Source organism: Hemitrygon akajei, chromosome 4 (genome assembly GCF_048418815.1).
Source record: "Hemitrygon akajei chromosome 4, sHemAka1.3, whole genome shotgun sequence".
NCBI classification, from domain to species: domain Eukaryota; kingdom Metazoa; phylum Chordata; class Chondrichthyes; order Myliobatiformes; family Dasyatidae; genus Hemitrygon; species Hemitrygon akajei.
The window spans coordinates 99,244,845-99,265,547 of NC_133127.1; the positions used below are offsets into that span (position 1 = coordinate 99,244,845).

At 43.3% G+C, this 20,703-nt stretch overlaps 1 protein-coding gene across 2 annotated transcripts in view; it reads left to right on the forward strand.

Moving 5' to 3' along the window:
- The first annotated feature begins 5,871 nt into the window (after positions 1-5,871).
- The window catches only part of tmem192 (transmembrane protein 192), a 53,583-nt gene continuing 38,751 nt past the window's right edge, over positions 5,872-20,703 (forward strand). For both annotated transcript variants that reach the window (XM_073043095.1, XM_073043096.1), the window contains exon 1: positions 5,872-6,027. In XM_073043095.1, coding sequence (XP_072899196.1) covers positions 5,998-6,027 — 30 coding nt within the window. In that variant the 5' untranslated portion in view covers positions 5,872-5,997. The remainder of the gene's footprint in view (positions 6,028-20,703) is intronic.

Here is a 20,703-nt window from a genome sequence, read left to right on the forward strand (position 1 = left end):
TGTCATTAGAACCATTGCAGAATTACTGCCGTATCCAACTTTTATTTAAATGTCCTCTACACTGAAAAATTGTAAATTCAGTTAGTCTTGCTCTGCAAACTAGCTGCTTGCTGCAAATCTGGAAATTACATTGCAATATCAAAGCCAGTCTATTTAAGTTTTAGTTATGTCATCCCTGGTGTTAACAAATAATAATTTGGCACAAGCTCTATTAATTAGTGGAAGTACAAATGAAACAGAATTATCATTGCAAATAGGTGTTTTTATCTGCATGAGTGGAAATTGTAACAGAAATATTGTAACACCACCTTCTGAACATACTTGGTGGGTAATAATTTGCCATTAGTCTTTAGGTGAGTAGGAGTCTTTAATGCTGCAGTACCTTACAATTTTAAATGACAAGAGAGTGGTGAATTGTTTGACTATTTCATGTCAGTCTTTTATATTTCATGTCATGATATTTCCAGTTAAAACTAAGCCAGCAACAATTTCAATAACCCAGATGGGCCAGCAAAAAAATCTAACAGCCAGGTGACAATCTTATGCCTTCCGGATTAAAAAGTACACAAAGCATTTTATATTGCCAAATATTTTGTCATGAAGTTGGCCCCTTGTAATATAGAAAATTTATAATAAATGCAAGAATTAATTTACAGCATTAGAGACTGAAAATATAAATAAACTAGTTCTGCCAGAAAAGGGAATGAATCTTGGATTTGGTACCAGATTCCTGCTTCTCCAAATCCCGAACTCAAATCTTTCTCTAGATTCTCTTCAATCTTGTCTCACCTCTATGAACTCATTCTGTCTTGTGCCCTGCTCTCTCTATCCTTTCCTTCTGCTCTGTGAGGCAACCTCTTAGGACCAAGACTGACTTGCTTCTAGTCTAGTCTTCTGGGTTAAGAGGATTGTTGAGGCCAATGCTGGAACCACAGACACTTACACAGATAGAAGGTAATGCCTGACCGGACAGGTTAAAGGATCCTTTATGAGGTGGTGTGATTTTTTTTCTGCCATTTCTTCTGTGTGCTCCCTATACAGTATATTGGCAAGGATCACAATAACCTAAACGTTCTTTCTCCATTTTGAACAGTCATATCCCAATCCCAAGGATTCTGAAGAATCAGTGATTGTATTGCATTGTTTTAAGTTGGCTTTAAGCACTCTCTTGAACCTTATCCTGTCTGTCTAATGATCTCTTATACGGTAGAATTCAGAATGTTTAGGGAGTCTGATGTTCGACTTAGGAACCACATGGCCAATGTAACAGAGGGCTATAATGCTGGATATGTTGGCCTGGGTGGAGACACTGATATTGGCTCTCCAAACCTTCCAGAGAATTTGGATAGACACCTCTGATGGTATTTTTCCAACGTCTTGTATCTCTGACATGTTTTTTTTCTCTATTGACTTATGGATGTACTGGCACATTGACGATGTGAATTACATCCTCATGGCAGCCATTTCTAAGAGGTGGTCTACATTTTCCTGATTCTCACTACCCTTTCAAATCTACAGTTGTTACTACTCCAAGTGTTTTTTACTTATCTGTCCTTAAAATCCAGTGGTCCATTGTCAACCCCAATTCTCCCATCTACCATTGAATGCATCTTCCTCTTCAAATTGTGTCCATTTTCCAGGAAGTTCATATTCGAAGCCCACAGGTCTGGCTCCTGTGCTAGCACTGTAAGATTTTGACTTGATGAAGATTACAGATTGTGGAATAATGATGGCTTATTGGCTGTCAGAGAGGTGACAGCAACTGTACAAATCAGAATACAGTTACATTAAATAGATATACACCCCTAACAGGTGAAAGTGGTGGGTGAACGTTTGGAGAGTTCAGTCTTGGCAACTCACAGTCATGGTTCTTTTCTTCTTGGTAATCTTCTCAAACAAGTCAAGGCTTGAACGGTATCCAACTCAAAATGTTTTCAATTGTCTCCCACTCCCACTCCCTATGCAATGCTGCCTGCAGTTAAGTTTGACTTTAAAGGCAGGCAAGACTCCCGTATCAATACTGACTTAAAGACACTACATAGTTGACCCATCAAACCATAAAATGAAAGGCGCAAAATAGACTTCTCTTAGTCCAAGAGCATGTCCCGAGACACCTATTAGCGAAAGGCAATGTGTGGAAACTGTCAGTAAAAATGCTGCCGTGTGGCTCTTGCTGACCAATAATCTACTCACAAGGCCCAGTTCAGTTTTGCAGGACCGCTGGACACCAGACTTCACCACAGCCTGGACGTTGCACCCTACCGCACCCAGTGTATCAGTAAATTACAACCACATGAATTATATACGTATATAGTCCAGACCCTGAGCCAATTGTCTGCCAAGTGAACACGGGGTGGGGGGGGGGGGGGGGGTGGCAGCACCAACTCCAGCCCGAATGCTGCTCCACACTGCCCCCAGCTCTGCTGCCTCTCTCCCAGCAACTCTGTAGCTCGAGACCCTGAGTCCAACTGAATACTGGCAAAAATCTGCAGTCGATCAGAATGCAGCTTGTCTCCCACCGAGAGAACATGGGGGGGCAGCGCCAACTCCAACCTGGACACTGCCCCGGTGGAGCACACTACCTGTAACACCTCACTCCTGGTGGCTGTTCAGATCCAAGTATATAACTCCTCCCAAATATGTAACTGTCACTAATAATGACAGGGCCAGTGGGTTGCAGGATCACCACCATTTGCAAGAGCCTTTTCAAATGCATACCCATACTGACTTGAAAATATATTGTTGTTTCTTCATTGCCACTGGAACTCTCTACTCAACAGCACTTGGGATTATCTTCCCCAAAGCGATTGAAGTATTTGGGGATAGGCGATCAATACTGGTTTTTAACAAATAATTGAAGAAAAAGAATGGCAGAATTGGCTATTAACCGTTTTCTGGTTGATGCTCCTGTTGTACTGACAACTTCTGCAAAGAATTGCATGCTGGCATAGCTGAAGTTACAGGTCGGCTTAAACAGGTTATAAGAAATATCAGCGTGAAAGCATGTAAAAAGGAACTGGCTTCCCCACAGACAAACTCACAACAGGTCCTTCCCACCATCCTTCTTCCCATAATCCCTACACTTCCCACTCCCCTCCTCCTCCTCTTCCCCTCTCCTTCTTCTCCCTCACCAATCCTCCTCCTCTTCCCCTCTCCTTCTTTCCCTCACCTCTCTTCCTCTTCCCCCTCCCTTCCCCTCCACCCACCCATCCCCTCTCCCACCTCACCCCTCTTCCTTTCCTCTCACTGTCTTCCCCTTCCCCACCCTTCCTCTCCCCTTACCCCCTCCACTTTCCCCCTTTCCCCTCCACTCACTTTCCCCCTTTCCCCTCCACTCACTTTCCCCTTCTCCCCTCCTCTCGCCACCCCTCCCCCTCCCATTCCCCCTCCTCTCCTCTTCTCCCACTACCTGCATACTCTCAACCTAACCCTAACCATAATTAAGCCAATAAAGGCATGTCGGGGACCTGGATGATAGATAGATAGATAGATAGATACTTTATTCATCCCCATGGGGAAATTCAACATTTTTTCCAATGTCCCATACACTTATTGTAGCAAAACTAATTACATACAATACTTAACTCAGTAAAAATATGATATGCATCTAAAATCACCCTCTTAAAAAGCATTAATAAATAGCTTTTAAAAAGTTCTTAAGTAGTTTACTTAAATACATTGAGTCCTAACCCCGGCACTTTAACATATCTTACTCCTGGCGGTTGAATTGTAAAGCCGAATGGCATTGGGGAGTATTGATCTCTTCATCCTGTCTGAGGAGCATTGCATCGATAGCAACCTGTCGCTGAAACTGCTTCTCTGTCTCTGGATGGTGCTATGTAGAGGATGTTCAGGGTTTTCCATAATTGACCGTAGCCTACTCAGCGCCCTTCGCTCTGCTACCGATGTTATACTCTCCAGTACTTTGCCCACGACAGAGCCCACCTTCCTTACCAGCTTATTAAGACGTGAGGCGTCCCTCTTCTTAATGCTGCCTCCCCAACACGCCACCACAAAGAAGAGGGCGCTCTCCACAACTGACAACTGGCGATGATAACAACATCGCCAAAAACAAAGATGAAGTGATACTACTTCTCCAGTACGTGATCTACAATCATTAGAAGCATATTTTGCCCACTGCCCACATAATCGCATTCTAACCCTAATTTAGCCACGTGGTGTTGGACCAAGTTAATGAAAGGCATCGATCAGATTAAGGTGGCTCAACTACCCTATACGCCACAACCCAGCATACCTGACCACACTAAACTCCACAACCTTATCTCTCCCAGCCACACAGACATCCACCAGCCCTACATTCAAACATAATCCTAAAGCCCAAGGGGGCACACACCGCCATTAACCCTAGGCGCACCCCAATCAACCATGGCCGCACCCCCACAAACCCAACGGCTTGTGTGAGGAGCAAAATCCAATAAAGGCAAGTGTTGGACCTGGTTAATGAAGGGCCAGATCAAAGTGGCAGGGTTGTGTCACACTGAATGTCTAGTGACGAGATCAAGAAGCCACAAGAGGGATGGTTCTCCCACAGCCCACAGGCTCTCAGCCTACTTTACCAACTCCCCCTCCTCTCCCCTTACCCACTCCCCTCCAATCCTCAAACCCCTCCCCCTTATCTTCCCTTCCCTCTCCATCTCCTCTCACCTTCCCCCTCCTCTCCACTCCTTCTCCCGTTCCCTCTCCCCCTCCCCGCTCCATCCCCTTCCCCCCAACCTCCTTCTCCCCTACCCCTGCCCCTCCCCTTCATATCCCCTTCCCCCTCCTCTCCCACCTCACCCCTCGCCTTGCCCCCCTCCCTCAACCCCTCCCCATCTCACACTCACCCCCTCCTCCCCTTGCCCCCTTCACCTCCCCCTCCTCTACCCTTCCCCCTCCTTCCCCTCACCTTGCCCCCTTCATCTTCCCCTCCTCTACCCTTCCCCATCCTTCCCCTCACCTTGCCCCCTTCATCTCCCCCTCCTCTACCCTTCCCCCTCCTTCCCCTCACCTTGCCCCCTTCATCTCCCATTCCCCCTCCCTCTCCCTCCCCGTGCCTCCTCTACCCTCCCTTTCTCCCCTTCCCCTCACCTTTCTCCCACTCAGGTTCCTCCACCTCCCCTTTCTCCTTCACCCCTCCCCCTCACCTACCACTCCCGCACCCTCTCCCCTTTCTCTCCCCACCTCTCCCCCTCCCCCACTCCCTACCCTTCCTCCCCTCACCCTCCTTCCCCCTCTGCCTCACCCCTCCCTCCCCCTCTGCCTCACCCCTCACCCTCCTCTCCACCATCCCTCTCCCTCATCTATCACTCCCTCACCTTCCTCTCCACCACCCCTCACCCACCTCCTCTCCTCTTTCACCCTCCCTTCCCCTCACCCACCTTCCCCTCCTCCTTCATCCTTACCCCCTCACCCACATTTCCCTGCTCCTTCACCCTCACCCCTTCCCCCCACCCACCTCCTTCTCCTTTCCGCCCCTCTACCCCTTCACTCTCCCCTTTGACCCGCACCCTTCCCCTCCACTCCTTCTTCTCTCCCTCTCCTCCCCCACCCCTCACCCACCTCCTTCTCCTTTCTGCCCCTCTACCCTTTCACTCTCCCCTTTGCCCCGCACCCTTCCCCTCCACTCCTTCTTCTCTCCCTCTCCTCCCCCACCTCCTTCTCCTTTCTGCCCCTCTACCCCTTCACTCTCCCCTTTGACCCGCACCCTTCCCCACTCCTTCTTCTCTCCCTCTCCTCCCCCACCCCCTCCTTTCTGCCCCTCTACCCTTTCACTCTCCCCTTTGCCCCGCACCCTTCCCCTCCACTCCTTCTGCTTTCCCTCCCCCTGCGCTCTCATTGGAAACTTTGGAGTTGCGGTTGCAGCTCAAAAGGCGGAACTGAGAAGCGCGGCGGTTGGGAGGACGGGACGATATTGCGAGCGTACTTGGGTCGAGGTTGTAGCTACTTTCCGTGTGTTTTCTTTTAGTTCGTCTATTTACAGCCCTGTAATCTGTGACGATGACCTCAGAGGTCGGGAACCAGCTGGAGGTGAGTCAGCAGCGGGGTAGGGAGGGTGGGGAATCGCTGCTCTCCGGCGGTGTGGTGACGAGGACAAACCCGCTGGGAAACGCGTGCTCGGGCCGGCTCATCCGTCGCCACAGCCGCAATGGTGGTCTCCGTAATGTACCCACCGAGTCTCGTTGAGTGAGGCCAGTCAGCTCTGCCGGATCAGATGCTAGATATCAAAAGATGCGAACTGTTTGACATCGTTAATGATTTGCAGAAAATAGGGCATCTTTGCTCTGACAGGCTTCTCCAGAGGAATTCAGCAGGTTAGGCAGCCTCTATGGAAATGAATAAAGTCGATATTTTCATCAGGACTGGAAAGAGGGAATCAAAAGGTGGGGAGAGGGGTAAAAAGACTAGCTAGAAGAAGATGGGTAAAGCTAGGTGGGGGTGGAAGGTAAAGGGCTGGAAAGGAAGGAATCTGATAGGAGCGAGGGTCATAAGCCATAGGGAAGGAATTTGGCCCATTGAGTCTGCTCCATCATTTCCTCATGGCTGATCCATTTTCCTTTTCAGCCCCACTCTCCCACCTTCTCCCTGTATCCCTACTTGTCCTGATTAATCATGAATCTATCAACCTCTGCCTGAAATATACCCAATGACGTGGCCTACAGCTGCCTATGGCAACAAATTCCACAGATACGCCACTCTTTGGCTAAAGAAATTCCTCCTCATCTCCATTCTAAATGGATGACCCTCTCTTCTGAGGCTGTGTCCTTTGGTCTTGGATTCCCCCGCCACAGGAAACATCCTCTCCACGAGCACTCTATCGAGGCCTTTCAACATTCAACAGATTTCAATGAGCCCCCACCCCTTAAATTTGAATTCCACCGAGTCCAGAGCCATCAAACACTACTCCTGATAAGCCTTTAATGCTGGAATCATTCTCATGAATGACCTTCGAACCCTCTCCAATGTCAGCACATCCTTCCTTAGATAAGGGACCCAAAACTGCACACAATATCTTCATATCATCTGTAAATGTGACTACTAAGTCATCAATTCTATTGTCCAACTCATTGAAATATTGCATAAAAAGAAGTCCTAACACAGCTCCTGTGAAACACCACTAGTCACTGGCAGCCAACCAAGTGTGGCTCTCTTAGTTCCCACTCTTCGCTTCCCGCCAATCAGCCAATGCTCTACCCATGCTAGTATCTTTCATGTAATTCCATGGGCTCTTAACCTGTTCAGCAGCCTCGTGTTTGGCACCTTGTCAAAGGCCTTCTGAAAATCCAATTACACAACATCTACTGATTCTTCTTTGTCATATCCTGCTTGTTACTACTACAAAGAATTGCAACAGATATAGTAGGCAAGATTTCCCCTTAAGGAAACCACGTTGACTTCAGCCGAATTTTTCTTTTTACCACATGCCTCCAAGTACCCTGAAGCCATATCCTTAGCAATTGACTCCAACATCTTCCCAACCGCTGAGGTCAGGCTAACTGACCTGTAATTTCCTTTCTTCTGCCTCTCTCCCTTCTTGAACAGAGGAGTGACATTTGCAATTTTCCATTCCTCCGGAACCATGTCAGAATCTACAGATTCCTGAAAGATCATTAATGCTGCCTTAATCTCTTCAGCCACCACTTTCAGAACCCTAGGGTGTACACCATCTGGTCCAGTTGATATATTTATCTTAAGACCTTTCAGCTTCCCAAGCACTTTCTCCCTAGTAATGGCAAATTCACTCACTTCTGCCCCTGACACTCAAACTTCTGGCATATTGCTAGTGTCTTCCACAGTGAAGACTGATGCAAAATACTTATTCAGTTCATCTGCCATTTCCTTGTACCCCATTGCTACTTCTCCAGTGTCATTTTCCAGCTGTCTAATATCTTCTCTTGCCTCCCTTTTACACTTTATATCTGAAGAAACTTTAGGTATGTCGATGGGTCCATATCAGGAGCAAGTTTGAGTAAAGATTACAGAGGAGTATGTTCAAATATGGATAGTAGTTTGCAAAGAGAACAGGTTTGCTGTATCGTGAGTAACAGGGCAACCTGTCGAAATATAAATAAATTTTGTGGGCGCTTCCTTTACTGGCTGGAAATTAGGAGAGAAATAGCAAGGGTGCCTGAACAAAACTTGGTGGTAAAGTATGAGGTTTTTTTTGCACAACTTTGGTTAGAGAAGTTATTAAGAAGGAGCTTCTAAATATCTTTGCACCCCCTAAGGAAAGTTGTGGTTGATACACTTCATTCTTGACTTTCAGTGAAGTGGGTCCTGGATCTTGGAGCAGCAGAGACCTTGACAGCATGAAAAAATCATTGCACATAATCAGTATTGTGTACAATTAGCGATATATATCTGTGTAGTCCAAAAGAGATTCAGTAGTTGATAAGGTGTCTAATTATAAATGTTTTGGATCAGTGTTTCCCAACCTTAAAGCACTCTCATACCTGCCAGGGTGCCCCCTAAAGCATCTTCAAACTTGCCAACACCCTCTTAAGCACAATGTACTTTCCATCACCCCCATAGTATTATTAAAAAAATGTCTACCATATGCTAACATGAGGTAAATGATTTTGCTTCAAATTTTTATTTGTCTTTAAGCCTAGCTTACACAGTACCAATGCACTGTACAGCAGCTCCAATATCAATGTGATCCCTCAGTTTGGTGGTTTTTAGTAAGAGTTGAAATATCTGGTTCAAGTTTTGACTAAAACCCTTAAGCCCCCAAGCTTAACGATGTCCAAGTGGTTTCTGTTTTTTTTTTGAATATGTGATTCTCTGCACTGAAGCCTCTTTCAACAAGGTAGGAGGATGGAAATAATACAATGAAGAGCAGTTTGGCCCTTCGCCAAAAAACAAGAAACATATTGGAAAGCAATTTTGCTTCATCATTCTGAATTTTGACAATTTCTTCATGCAAGCTCTCTTCCTGTTCTTCCACTTTGCAAAGAAATGGGTTAATTAATCATTTCGGAATTTGCAGATGGTTCAAATCCTTGAATAGATTCTGAAGTCTTCAGTGACTGCAGCAGTAAGCAGTACTCTTGCAAATCGCCATCTGTGAAAGAGAGTGCCATACTTTCCATGCAGAGAAACTGTGAGAACATTCTTCTCCCAATGTTTGGTTTGTATATTTCCACTTTTATCAGAAAATTGGTCATAGTACTTTTTGTCTGGATTAAATTGAAATTCTCACCCTGCAGTTTCATATTTAAAATGTTCATTTTGTCATTGAAATCGGCTGGGTATGCCATATCACTACATAGAAATTAAATCTTGTTTCCTGAGCCCTTGTCAACTTTGATCAAAAATTTAACCACGGTCTCAAACATTTTAAGCAGCAGCCTTTTGACAGCCAGCGCACTTCAGTGTGAAGAAGCAAGTGTTCAAACTCTCATCATTATCTTGGCATAACTGGTGAAATATTCTGCTATTTAATGGATGAGCTTTAATTTTGTTGGTTTTTGGCAGCAAGATGTTGATGATGAATTACACAAAGGATTGCAAATGGACTTGGAATTTCTTTTTTCATAAATGTCACTAAACCAGCATGGTAACTTGTCATGTATGGTGGTCCATGTGTTGCACAAGAAATTGTGTTCCTAATCGGAATACTTTTATCCTCAATATACATTTTGAGCTTGTCATAGATTGATTCTCCCTTGATATTTGTGTAATGCCTTGGTTAAGATTTTTACTGCTGTGCTGTAGGCAATTCATTTTAGCAGTTCTGTAAGAGCAGTCTGTTCTGCTTTCGGTTTGTTTGGGTTTGAACTACGATAAGAGGCTTGTTATTCAACTTGGGAATGTGCTGTTAGCCAATCAGTATAGTGCAATTGGGCGAAGGTTCTGGAGAACACTTGGTCTTTGTCTTTGTTGGCAGGAGCTGGGAGAAGATGGGGGGAAGAAATTGGCAGAGGATGCCATCCCTGTTGCTGAAGGTGCTTTGTGCAAATGAATGGCTTCAAGAAGGAAGAACCAGTACTCCTGTGGGAGACCCGTTTGTTCGAGATGGATTTCGAGTGATGTCCAGAAGGTGCTGTGTGCTTTCAAGATGAGCTCCAATTTGTGCACATTTGACTGTTTAAGAGTAATGGGCCCTTTTTTATTTTTCCCTTTCATTTAATAACTGTTTATATTAACATTCTTAAATATACTTTATAAATTGTATGCAGTGTATGATGTTATTTCTTGCTGGTGGCAGTAAATCACACAGCATTCACACAAACCAGGGTTCGGATGGGCAAGACATCCCAACCTCACCGATCTGGCGGGTCCGAAGTTGTATGCACCCCCGACGTATGAAGCTGGAGAAAGGTGGGTTTATCACCGCGGGATCCAGTGGCTGTTAGCAAGGGACTAAGGAGCCGGGTTTCCTAGGATGTCTGAGAAAGGAGCTGGGGGAGAGATCCATTTGTTTTTACTTTTTACAAAAGAGAATCTCTTCATAAAACTTTTCTATTTTTGATGAACTGTACATAGGCCATTAGCAATGCAGTGAGACTCATCCAGTTGTATCCCAAATTATGTTTTTTGTAGTTCTTTGCATAGTTGTTGTTCAGTGTCTTCACTCATTTTATCGATACGACAGGCTACAGAGTTATTACTCAGAGGAACTGATTTTAAAATTCATTTGAGAACAGCAGCATGTACTCCTGATACAGCAGGCATTATTAATCTTTCACCAATTGAATGAGATTTTCCACACTTTGCTATCATTTTGGAAATGTTATAAGAAGCGATGAGACACTATCAAGGTCATTTTTTTTGCTTTCTTGGCAAATGACTCAAGTGTGCAACGCTTTTTCAAATGCTTCTTTCATCTTCTGGAGCTGAGTAATACCATAAGTAGCCTTATCAGGGTGTCTTTTACAGAAGTATTCCTACAATCTTGACGGTTTCATGGTTTCGTTAGATAGCACAGTATTACAAATAAGACACATGGGGCATTGCTAATCTGATGGGCATGGAATAAAACAATACCCTGGTATGTAACATTGTATTGATGCATTTTCTGTAGTTGCTGTTTCTTAGCAGGATTAGAATCCAAGCCTTCACAACCTTCAGACTCTGAGATCGCACCGTATGTATTTATCCATCATTAACGAGGCTAAATTAAAAGAAAAATTAACACAAACTAGGAATGCTTTTGGATGTTGATGACAGCAGCGAGTTAACAAGGTCGGTCTGGTCTCATGCCTCAAATTAGGGTTCCGCTTACACTTCTTCCCCCCTCCCCCCCCCCCCAAGAATTTTGAATGCCCCCCAACGACTTCTATTTCTTTTAACGGCCCCTTAGGACACGAAAACACTCCCTTAGGGAGGGGTTGTACAGCTCCAGTTGGGACTCATTTCTTCAGAAGAATGGAATGTGATCTTACTGAAACAGGGAAGATTATAAGAGGGTATAATGTTGAAGTGTTTTCACTAATGTAAGAACATTGACTGAGAGGGTGTAGTTACAAAATAAATGGTGGTTATTTTAAATTTGGGTGTGTAGGAATTTCTTCTCACTGATGGTATTGAATCTCTAAAACTCTACACCAGAGTGTTGTGGTGGTTCAGAGAAGGTGTTTAAAGAGGTGGTAGATATATTGAGGTGGGGCAGGTCAGCCATGATCATGTCATGAGGCAAATTGTTCTCAGTCCTGCTCCAGGTTCCTTATTCCTGTATTCAGACTGCAGATTTTCTGTTCGCGTTCACCTTTACAATGCCTCCAGAGCTATTCATTTTCCTTCAAAGTATGGTGGAGCTTCCAATCATTTGTGGTTAATTGGATCTATGATTTCCTGGTCATTAACAAGAAACCAGTCCTGGTATACCCTGATATGGAAGCCGAGTCTCTTCACATGGTCTGTTTGTTGTGGACCTTGGGGCAGTTCAGATAGAGTGGGCACTATAGTTGAGTGGGAATTTAACAGTGTGATATTCTTGAAGTGAACTTGTTGTTGATGCTGAAGAATTTGTTATTAATTTTATAATGGCAGAATTTCTGTTGTGAATTTTTTTGGAGATGATGTAATTTAGAAGGTGGTGATTCCAATTGTAATCAATGTTTATTGTGAATTGTGGGTTTCTTACTTGAATAGCTATCGAAAGGTGCCTGGGAGATGGGAATCGTAGGAGCGAAATGGCTCCTTTTGGCCCATCTCAATGCCAACCGATATGCCTATCTACACTAATTCCATTCACTTCCATTAGGCCTTCATTCCCTTATACATTTCTTACCTTCTAGTTGTCTATGTTCCTATTAGAATTAATCCGGGTTGTCCAATCTTTCCTTCCCATTGCAGCTGCTTCTTTCGGGCATGATCCTGATAAAACTAATTTGGCAGTGGGATGGCAACTGGAGTGATAGAGCAAAGGATAGGGCAGATGGTACACAAGTAGAAACAGCGTGTAGTGAGACTGTGAGGAAGGATAGGCAGTTGACAGGGCAAAATTAGTCAGTAGGATGGGTTGAAGTGTCTTTAAACTAAATAGGGGATGGGTTCAACAATTTGGAAACCAGAGGATAAAGTAAAAGAGCAGGAGAGATGAGAAAGGTCTCCAGAATAAATAAAAAGACAACATTTAGAAAAGGATAAGAATTTAGCTTCTGGTAACACGGGGGCAAAATTGAAAAGATTGATGATTACAGGAATGAAGATGTTATATTTCAGTGCACACTGTGTACAGAATAAGATTGATCTTGTAGAACAGTCGAAAATTGGAAGGTATGATGTTGTGGGTATCGTTGAGTCATGGCCGAAAGAAAATCGCAGTTGATGCTTAAAGTCCAAGGATATATATTGTGTTGAAAAGACAGGCAGGTAGGTAAAGGGAGTGGGGTGGTTCCGATATTAATTTTAAAAAATGAAATCCAATCCTTAGAGGTGACATAGGAAGAAAGAGAATTCCTGTTTGTAGAGGTAAGAAATCGCAAGGGTTAAAAAGACCCTGATAGGAGTTGTATACAGGCCTCCAAACAGTAGATGGGATGTGGGATACAATTTACAGCAGGAGATAGAAAAGGCATATAAAAAGGGCAATGTTATGATGGTCATAGGATATCAATATGTATGTAGATTGGAAAAATCATGTTGGTGCTAGATCCCAAGAGGGGGATTCTGTAGGTTGCCTATGAGATGACCTTTTAGAACAGCTTGTAGTTGAGCCCACTAGGAATGGAAATTTTGGGGTTGGGTGTTGTGTAATGAACAAGATTTGATTAGTGAGCTTAAGGTGAAGGAGCCCTTGGGAAGCAATGACCATAAAATGATAGAAGTCATCTTGCAGTGTGTGTGGGGGGGGGGGAGAAGGGGAGAGAGAGAGAGTGATATCAGATATATCAGTATTACAGTGGAGTAAAGGGAACTACAGAGGCATAAGAGAAGAGCTGGCCAAAGTTGATTGGAAGGGGATACTAGCAGGGATGACAGCAGATCAACAATGGCTGGAGTTTCTGAGAGCAATGTGAAAGGCACAGGATAGATGCATCCCAAAGATGAAAAAGTATTCCAAAGGGTAGATGAGGCAAATGTAGCTGACAAGGGAAGTCAAAGACAGCATAAAAGCAATGAACTTTGAAGAATCACTAGTTTCTAGAATGGTTCTGGAGGAATGTAAAATTGCAAATGTCACTCCACTCTTTAAAGAAGGGAGTGAAGTAAAAGATGGAAAATCATAGGCCAGTTTGCCTGACTTCAGTGATTGGTGAGATGTTGGACTTCGTTACTAAGGATGGGGTTTTGGGATACTTGAAGGCACATAATAAAATAGGCCCAAGTCAGCATGGTTTCCTTGCAGGGAAATCTGGCCTGACAAATCTGTTGGTATATTTTGAGGGAATAACAGGCAAAATAAACAAAGGAGAGTCAGTGGATGTTGTTTACTTGGATTTTCAGATGGCCTTTGACAAGGTGCCACATGTGAGGCTGCTGAACAAGATAAGAACCCATGGATTACAGAAAAGGTGCTAACATGGATAGAAGATTGGCTTACTGGCAGATTTCAGTGTGTGAGTAAAGGGGGCCTTTTCTCGTTGGCTGTTGGTGTTTCACAGGGATCACTCTTGGGACAGTTATGTTTCAGTGGTTTGGATGTTGGAAATGGATGACTTTGTGGCCAAGTTTGTGAGCAATGCTAAGACCGGTGGAGGAGGAGTAGCTGGTGTCGAGGAAGAAAGGAGTCTGCAGAAGGATGTAGGTAGATTAGGAGAATTGGCAAAGTGGCAAATGGAATATAGTGTGGTGAAATGTGTAGTAGTAGGAATAAAGGCATAGACTGTTAGACTGTTTTCAGAAATTAGAGGTGCAGAGGGACTTGGGAGTTCTTGTGCAGGATTCCCTAAATTTCAGGGAGCTGTCAATATTCTTCACAAGGCCTTTGAGTACAACAGTGCTCCTGAGGTCCCAGATATTTACTAATTGGAAATAAAATTTTCCTCTTTTTCCTTCACCCCTGTGTTGCCCTTAAGGCATTTGTTTAGTTTATTATATTTTTGCTTTAGTAATTCGTTTGTAATCGTTTTCTAGTTAAAGTTAAGGTTGTTGAAAGTAAATTCGTTGTCTGTGATATATCACGGCATGCGATGACGTCACTCCCGGTTTCGCCGCGTTTTGTGGGAAAATACCGGTTTGGAGAAACGGGAAGGCGGGGGCTTGTGTGTGCAGGATCAGCACGAGAAAAGTTTTCTTTCTACGCACTAGCAACATCATAGAAGCAACGCCTTTTCACCATACATTAATGTGGAAGAGTGAACAGTAAACAGTTAATCTTACTGGGATCGCGCCTCATTGACTCCAGTTTATACTTGGTGTTTAGTTCAGAGTTTTTACACCTGTGCGAGAACACTACAACCCTGCTCTCTTCTCCACCACCCCCCCCCCCCACCATAAGTATTTAGCTTCACAAAATGTATTGCATTAGACTTGAATGGATTAAATTCTATCTGCCCCTGTTGCACCCAGCTTTCCAGCTCATCACTCATTTTTGCTATGACTATCAATTTTCATGCTGTCTGAAGCTTACCAATCAGACCACCTACATTCACATCTAATTTAAGTATATAAAGATCCCAGCACTAACAGTCTGGGAAACCATCTGTCAAAACTTCCAGTCCGGGGGGTGGAGGTGGGTTAGCAACATTTCACCACTATCTTCAATCTCTTATCACAAGCCAAGTTTGATCCAGTTTGTCTCTGATTCCTTCTGCCTTAATCTTCTGGACCAGCCCACCATGCGAGATCTTATCAAAAGCCTGGGTGTCAAATCTACAGCTTTGCCTTCATCAATTTTCCGAGTGCCTCAAGAAAAAACTCATGAGACCTGATTCCCTGCACAAAACCATGTTGGCTCTTTTTAATCTATCCCATGAAATCTTGTGCTTGGCATTACCAAATGGAGCGTTTGCTGTGGCAAGACCATTCTCCAGGAGCATGATTATGAGGATGATCCCACTTGAGTTAGCTTTCCCTACTTCTCCCTTGTCAATCACACCTTACTGGATGTTTAGATTATCCTAGCATCTTTTTGGAATAGAAGTCCTCTCTGACCTTGTTCATAACTTTCCAAGAAGAGGTGTATGTGTTTTAGATACAGCCCAGTCCATCACAGGAACCTCCTCCCCCACCATTGAGCATATCTACAGACAGCACTGCCGTAAGAAAGCAGTATCTGTTATCAAGGACCCCCGCTATCCAGGCCATTTTCCTTTCTTGCTGCTGTCATTGGGAAGGAAGTACATGAGCCTTGTGTCCTACAACCCCAAGGTTCAGGAACAGTTGTTACCCTTCAATCATCAGGGCCCTGAACCAGTATGGATAACTTCACTCACCTCAACTCTGAACTGCCTCCTCAACCTGCAGATTCACTTTTAAGGGCTCTACAGCTAATGTTCTCAGTATTATTCATTTACTTATTATTATGTATTTGCACAGATTGTTTTTTGCGCACTGGTTGTCTTTCAGTCTTTTGTATAGTTTTTAATTGATTCTTTTGTATTTTATTCTACTGTGAATGTCTGCAAGAAAATAAATGTCAATAGTATATGGTGACAGGCATACTCTGATAATAAATTTATTTTGAACTTTTGACTAGATATTGACTGAACTTTGTAACAAGTGGTTTTCTGTGGAGAACAATGCTGTTTCCAGGTTGCAGTGTCATGTGGCATTCACTTGTTCCATGGAGGAATTGCTGAGGCATCAGAATAATTCATTCTTAGAAGTGAAGCCCATCCCATGAAGATGGTGTTCCTCTCTATGGTTTTCCCCTTCCAGGCAGTGTAATCGCACTTTTGCTGAAATGCCTATAACTGGTAATAATCTTACTCGGGTAGTGATGTTACTGGCAAAGCATTTTAGTTCCTGGGCAATAGTAACAGAGCAAAGTTTGTTGCTTTTAGGGCTTTCCACATGCCTGGACTTGCCATGTCCCAGACTTCACACTGAGAAGTGATTTCTTTTGAAGTGCTGTAGCTGCTGCACATCAGCAACGACACCAGTTTGATCGAGTGTGGTCTTGGTCCGTGGCAAGTGGGAGCAAGTCCAACGAGTCTGCTGTATGGGTGGACGTGCTGACCATTGTGCACTCATTGATGTTGCCTTCCTTGTGCTTCCCACCTATTCTCCCTTTCATCTTGTGGTCATTTCCTATCCCCCCCCAACAATCAATGAAATTCATCTTTCCCCTTTGACTTTCCACTGTTCCCCAGAGCCCTTTCTCCAACCCTCACAGCACTCCCACCACGCCATTCCAATTTGTACGCCAGTGTGCTGCCACTATTGATCCTTCAGGGAAGTTTTGCCCAGCCACACATCAGCCCCCAGGATGGAATGCCTCCCCTCGTCTCTCCAGTTGTTTTTTATTCAATGCACACTGATCTTGGACATTTGGGGAACTAATATTGAGGACATGGGTTGTAGAGTCTTTGAAAGTGAGTCCGTAGGTTGTGGACTCAGTTCAGTGAGGTGACTGAAGTTACCACTGCTGGTTGAGGATCCTGATGATTGAAGGGTAATAACTGTTCTTGAACTTGGTGGTGTGGAGCCTAAGGCTCCTGTACCACCACCTCAGTGGCAGCAGTGAAAAGAGAACATGGCCTAGATAGTGGGAGTTCTTGATGGATGCTGCATTCTTGTGGCAGTGCTGTTTGTGTACCTCGAGTTTCCTCCTTCTGTAGTCACTAATCAGCCAAATTTACAATCTCCTTCCTATATGCCGATTTGTCACCACCTTTGATTTGGCCAGCAACAGTGGTGTGCTCAATGGTGGGGAGGGATTGAGCTGTATGCCCCTCTTTTAGTCAGGTGTTTCCATTCCTGGGTATTAGTGTTTCTATACCTGGCCACGATGCAGTCAGACAGGATACTCTGTAGAAGTTTCAGCTGACATGCTGAATCTGTGTAAACTTCTAAGAAGGTGGAGGCACTATGTGCCTTTCTAATGGCACTTGCGTGCTGGTCCCAGGTCAGGTCCTCTGAAATGCTATTGTCAGGGAGCTTAAAAGTTACTGACCCTCTCCATCACTGATCCCCTGATGAGGACTGGCTCATGGACCTCTGGTTTCCCCCTCATGCAGTCAACAATAAATTATTTGGTTTTGTTGACGTTGAGCAAGAGGTGGTTGTTGTGCTCTACGTGGATTTTCAGTTTCCTTCCCGTATGCTGATTCATCACCATCTTTGATTTGGCTAACAACAATAGTGCTGTCGGGAAACTTAAATGTGGCATTGGAGTTATACTTAGCCTCACAGTCATAAGTATAAAGTGAGTAGAGCATATATGTACTTGGATATTAAATTTACTTTGAATTGAATTGTAATATATTTTAAAATGAAATCTTCCTGCATTCTCTTTTGTTCCAAAGAAACCAACACCAGCATATTTAGTCAATTTGCTGAACCTGGTAATATTGGAATGGGTTTATTATTGTCACATGTACCAAGATATAGTGAGAAGGTTGTCTTGCATTGTGTAGTTGCAGTGTATTGAGGCAGAACAAGGTAGAAACAATAACAATACACAGAAAGTGCCGTGCAGGTAGGCAAGAAGATACAAGATCATGTTAGATCTATTTTTATTTGATCCTTGGGATTCTTCTGGGAGTCAAAAATGAAGGGCAGTCTTAATTCTAACGACTCTTTATTTTGAGAGTATAAACATACAAATACTAAGCAAACTAAATAGAGCTGAGAAGCGAAGTTTAGAGGTGAATGCATGCGAAGTGAAAAGGAATGACACCTCTGAAAAATCTATCACTTTTATAATAAGATCAGGAAAATTCCTGGATAAAATAAATTGGTTAGTAGGCTACATAATTAAAACAATTACAGCACGTGAGTAATGTATTAGTACTTAATGAGAAAGGTGATAATATGTTAGTTTAGCTGCTATACCACTTTCTGCCAGTGAGTGGGGATGAACCAACACTTGCTGTGGAAAAATACATGAGTTTGTTTAAAAAGTACAAATCTTATTAAAACTATTATTTAAAAAGTGGTTTCTAACAGTCCACCCTTTTCATTCTACAAGGGACCCTGGCAGAATTGTATCTGCAAATGCTTTTCCATGACTTTCCATTGTGGTCATTTAAGAGTGACCTTTACATTTTAATACTGTAACTTCTGATAGTTGCATGACTTCCATGAGTTCTTGTCCTAGTACGCTATTCTTGATTGGAGTTCCCATGGCTATAAGAAATCCTTTGTCCCCATATATTTCCAAAGTCTTGAAAAACTCTAGAAGTATATCGAGAATTTGTGTAGATATCAGCTGATCTTCTTTCTTCTAGCTTACAGGCTGCAATTAAAGCTTTCATTTCTGCCTGTGGTGAAGTATCAGGAGCCATGTCTCTTGAGGCCGTTACTTCCTCTTCTGTAACAACAGCTGACCAGCTATTCAAATTCCTCCCTCAATAGTTGAGGAGCCGTCAGTGTACAGAATCAGATCTGGGTTCAACAAGAGCGCTTCTTTCTGATTTGCATCTCCTTGGCATGTTATGTTCTTGCACATTCATGACCATCATAGTCTTCCATGTCCACTGACTTTACGTTTTGCTTTTGCGCTACTGCAGACAAAGGCTGCAGGGCTGGGCCTAGTCATTTTTTCAACTTTGACAACATCTCCATTACATCTGCAATTATAGCCTAAAATTGTGCCTTATGAGGTAAAAGGTTGAGCTTGTTGTTGAGGTTGTTGTCTTTGGTGAAGTTGATCTCTTATGCCAACAAGATATAGCCCATTGTCCTCATCTACCAGGTAACTTCCATATCCATTTCCACTTGTTGGTTAGCAGGTAAAGACAGTTGACCTATCTTTACCAATCTTATTCGGGTGTTGATATCTTGCTCCACTTGTTTGGCAGCTTGTACCAGTTCACTGTAGGAAACAGCTGTTTCACTCTAATTTGATTTTGTTAGCTTCACAATTTTGGCAACATCTGGTTTCAAACCATCCATGAAAGTCAACTTGAAAGAGGCATATATAGCATCTTCGATATTGTCTTTGTTTATTCCTGAGACTCCTGCGTAACTGAGCCAAACTGTCCTGTCGTGGTCTTCATATTCAGAAACATCCTCTGAAGGCTTTTGTTCACAATCAACCACTTTCTTCCAATTGTTCTGGTTTGGGGCTTGTCCCTCCAACCATGCCTTAATTTCTTCCCAACCAGCTGGTAAACTGTTTATCCTCTTCTATACTCTTCAACTCTTGTCTTAACTGGTTTATTTGTTGAATTGTTAGCATGGTAGTTAAAATTGGAATGTCATCATATGGGTACAATTTTTATATTGCTAATACATTGAAGTTCAATCCAAGTCTTATAAGTTTCCTTTTTTTAGGATGCGAAACTTCCCTGGATCACTTGTCAATTTTTTTTTCTCTAGATCTGCTGGTCAGTGACAAATTTCCTGTTTTCTTTAGTAAATTCCATCATTGGTCTTTTGTGTTTTCATTCTCTTATTTTTTTACTGGGGCAAGTTTTGCCATGGCTGCCAGACCAATTAACTTATTACAGTCATCATCTCTTGAGCCACTAGAGGTCTCTGAGTCAGTATCTCAGCAGTTCTGTGGAGTTCCCAAGGTGTCACTCTGTTTGGTGATTAGTCAGTGTTGGCTGCCATTCAACGTGATTGACATCATTAACACCGCCCACTGGGTTGGCTGAACCAGCCACCGAAAGTCTTCCCAGTGCCAGGCAGATTTGCCTCTGAACGCAGCTCTTAACTACGACAAACTTTGCATGTTGTCTGTTTACCTTTTCCAATAATGCAGAAATCTTTTTTGCTGATCTGTTATCTTTTTCATTCTGCTCTTTTAGCATGTATGCATTTTCTTCTTTGTCATCCAATTGATTTTCTAAATCAGTTCTTGCACATTTTAAAGCATCTAACAACTTAGTACTTTAGGTTGCTGGTGCCCATACTGTTTTTTCCTTTTAGGGTCCTGACCACACATTTTTTGATCTTGCAGCGTATAACTTCAACATCACTTACAAGCCAGTCCTCACTAGATTTTGCACATTTCTTCTGTATCTCTTTACCGTTTATATGCGTCACCTAAGTAAGAGCTTAAGATTTCAGTTAACTTTTCCTTCCTCAGCTGGGAATTTGAGGGTTTTGAAACCAGTCTGTTTCAAAGCTTTGGCCATCATATTAGTTTCGATTTTAAGAAGTCCTGTTCACTTCTAGACATCAAATATCTCGCAAAACTCACAA